Source organism: Talaromyces atroroseus (genome assembly GCF_001907595.1).
Source record: "Talaromyces atroroseus strain IBT 11181 chromosome Unknown scaffold_44, whole genome shotgun sequence".
Classification (NCBI taxonomy): domain Eukaryota; kingdom Fungi; phylum Ascomycota; class Eurotiomycetes; order Eurotiales; family Trichocomaceae; genus Talaromyces; species Talaromyces atroroseus.
Genome location: NW_017971476.1, coordinates 1 through 2,407, shown reverse-complemented (window position 1 = coordinate 2,407; position 2,407 = coordinate 1). Strand labels below are relative to the sequence as shown.

Genomic DNA, 2,407 nt, shown 5'->3' with positions numbered 1-2,407 from the left:
CCCACAGACTCASGTTCACATCCCTTACCGTGAGAACAAAAGCTTCACTGGTACTGCCTGTTATGCTAGTATCAACACTCACTTGGGAGTCGAGCAGTCTCGCCGCGATGACATGGAATCGCTAGGCTACKTTATGCTATACTTTCTCCGTGGTAATCTTCCGTGGCAGGGCCTCAAGGCTGTTACCAAAGAGCAGAAATATAACCGTATCATGGAGAAGAARATGGCTACCCCTATCGAGGTCCTTTGCCGTGGGCTTCCCAACGAATTCGCCACYTACTTGAACTATACTCGCTCCCTACGATTTGAAGACAAGCCCGACTACTCTTACCTACGCAGGCTTTTCAGCGACCTGTTCGTGCGTGAATCCTTCCAATCCGACTATGTCTTCGATTGGACCGTCTGTAAATACCAGAAGAATGCGGCTATGATGGATGCAGCAAGTCTCAAGAAAGATAGGGAAACCGAGGAACAGAAATCCCGCGCTTCTCTGAAGCCCGAGAACAAAGATAATCATCCACATAGCGCCCAACCAAGCGGCATCWTCCTGCAGCCAGAGACTCATCCCATCACCGAAGACCAGCTGATCAACGAGGTCCGGGCCATCTATGCCGGTCTAGTGATGGTGGAAAAGAAATGCATCGAGATTGTGAAGCAACAGAACGAGAAACCCGAAGAGCTTACTGATTTGCAGTGGCAGGCAATTATTGCACTGCATAGAACACTGCTTCATGAACACCATGACTTTTTCCTCGCCTCAAACCATCCAGTGGCGAGCGAGACATTAAAAGAATTGGCAAGAACCTATTCTATGCCTGCCCGAATGTGGCGCTATGGCATACATTCGCTCCTGGAGCTGCTACGAAAGAGGCTGCCCTTCTCCCTCGAGCATATGCTTACATTCATCTACATGGCATATGCAATGATCACGCTACTTTTGGAAAGCATCCCAGATTTGGAAGAGACTTGGATCGAGTGCCTTGGTGACCTCTCTCGCTACCGGATGGCCATTGAAGAGGTGGATATGCATGGCCGGGAGATATATACAGGAGTTGCAAGATATTGGTATACCAAAGCGGCGGATCTCAACCCCGATATTGGACGTATTCAACATCATCTTGCTGTACTCGCACGCCCAAATCAACTGCAGCAGCTCTTCTACTATTCAAAAGCCTTAATAAGCGTGCAGTCCTTTGCGAATGCGCGCGACAGCATCTTGCTCCTGTTTAGTCCTCTATTAGACCCCGCGAAAGCTGCAAATAAGTATTCCAAATATTATCCTCGAGTTCTGACCCTCTTTGTCGAGGCGCATGGGGCTCTGTTCACGAGACATGATGTTTCTACTTTTGTGACACCTGCTGAGCAGTTCTTGGATCAGCTTGATAAACATGCTGGGAACATTGGTCCTCTGTTCCGGGAACAGGGCGTCTATATCGTGGCTGCTAATTATGCTGCTATCTTTGACTTTGGCCATGACGATGCAATCATCCCTTCCACGTTCAATGGACTAAGCCAACGATCAGAGATGCTGGATAAGGCATATAAATATTGGCAGGAGAATCCCGCCTGTATTCAGACTGATATTGCATGCCGAACTACTCATGATCAAAGGATTAGCAATAGCAGGAAAGCGGCATCCTTTGCATCCCATCTTGCATTTACTACTCTCGACATCATCATGGAACGATTGGGTGACAATAATACACTACCATGCGTACATGTCTCCTTAGCGTTTCTGTGGTGCGCAGCCATGGTTCCAGGGAGCATGTCCTACATCCAAGCAGACGTGCCCTGGGCACGACTGGCCACCTTTCTGAACGCACTCATCAGACCAGAAACCGACATGTCTGAAATCGTCGAGAACGAAAAATTCCCCACGCGCGAAGCAGATGTCTCACAGCAATTACCAGAGGATTTCTTGATCTATGGCCTCTGTTGGAGTCAGCTCTACTATCCAACGGGCTTCTTCAGCGAGAGTGCTGAGGGCGATGAGCGGCATATAGAGCTTCCGTCTGTGGCTGTTCCGCGGACAAGGTGCTGTCTCTGGCTAGGGATTCGTATTGCCAAGGTCAGTGAGCTGCTTTGTAAAAAGAAACCATACTGATGAAAATTCCTTCTAACCCCCTCTTGGAAACAGTTCAACCATTGGCTTRACTACAACGCTGAGAGCYGTACGTTTTCCGCAACCGYGTTTGCAAAGAACCTTGGTAAGCTGTCAAGGCAGCACCAAGTACTGCGCAGATAGCACAATGTGCCCGGATCTGCGGCTAGCTCTCATTCAAGCCGCTAACGTGTATTATGTTTACTGTCATGGATTTCTCTCCATTGTCTATGTCCTAGAAAATGTATTCTCCTGCTCGGGCTTGTGCCTCTACTTGCCGCCTGTAAGGCCTGAAATATGCTATGT

At 48.7% G+C, this 2,407-nt stretch overlaps 1 protein-coding gene across 1 annotated transcript; it reads left to right on the top strand.

Moving 5' to 3' along the window:
* Positions 1 to 69: 69 nt before the first annotated feature.
* Positions 70 to 2,207, top strand: UA08_09521 (hypothetical protein; the record flags this gene model as incomplete). Its single annotated transcript, XM_020266838.1, has 2 exons — positions 70 to 2,068; positions 2,138 to 2,207. Coding segments are annotated over 2 exons (2,069 nt in total), but the record flags the coding sequence as incomplete, so codon positions are not given.
* Positions 2,208 to 2,407: the final 200 nt, after the last annotated feature.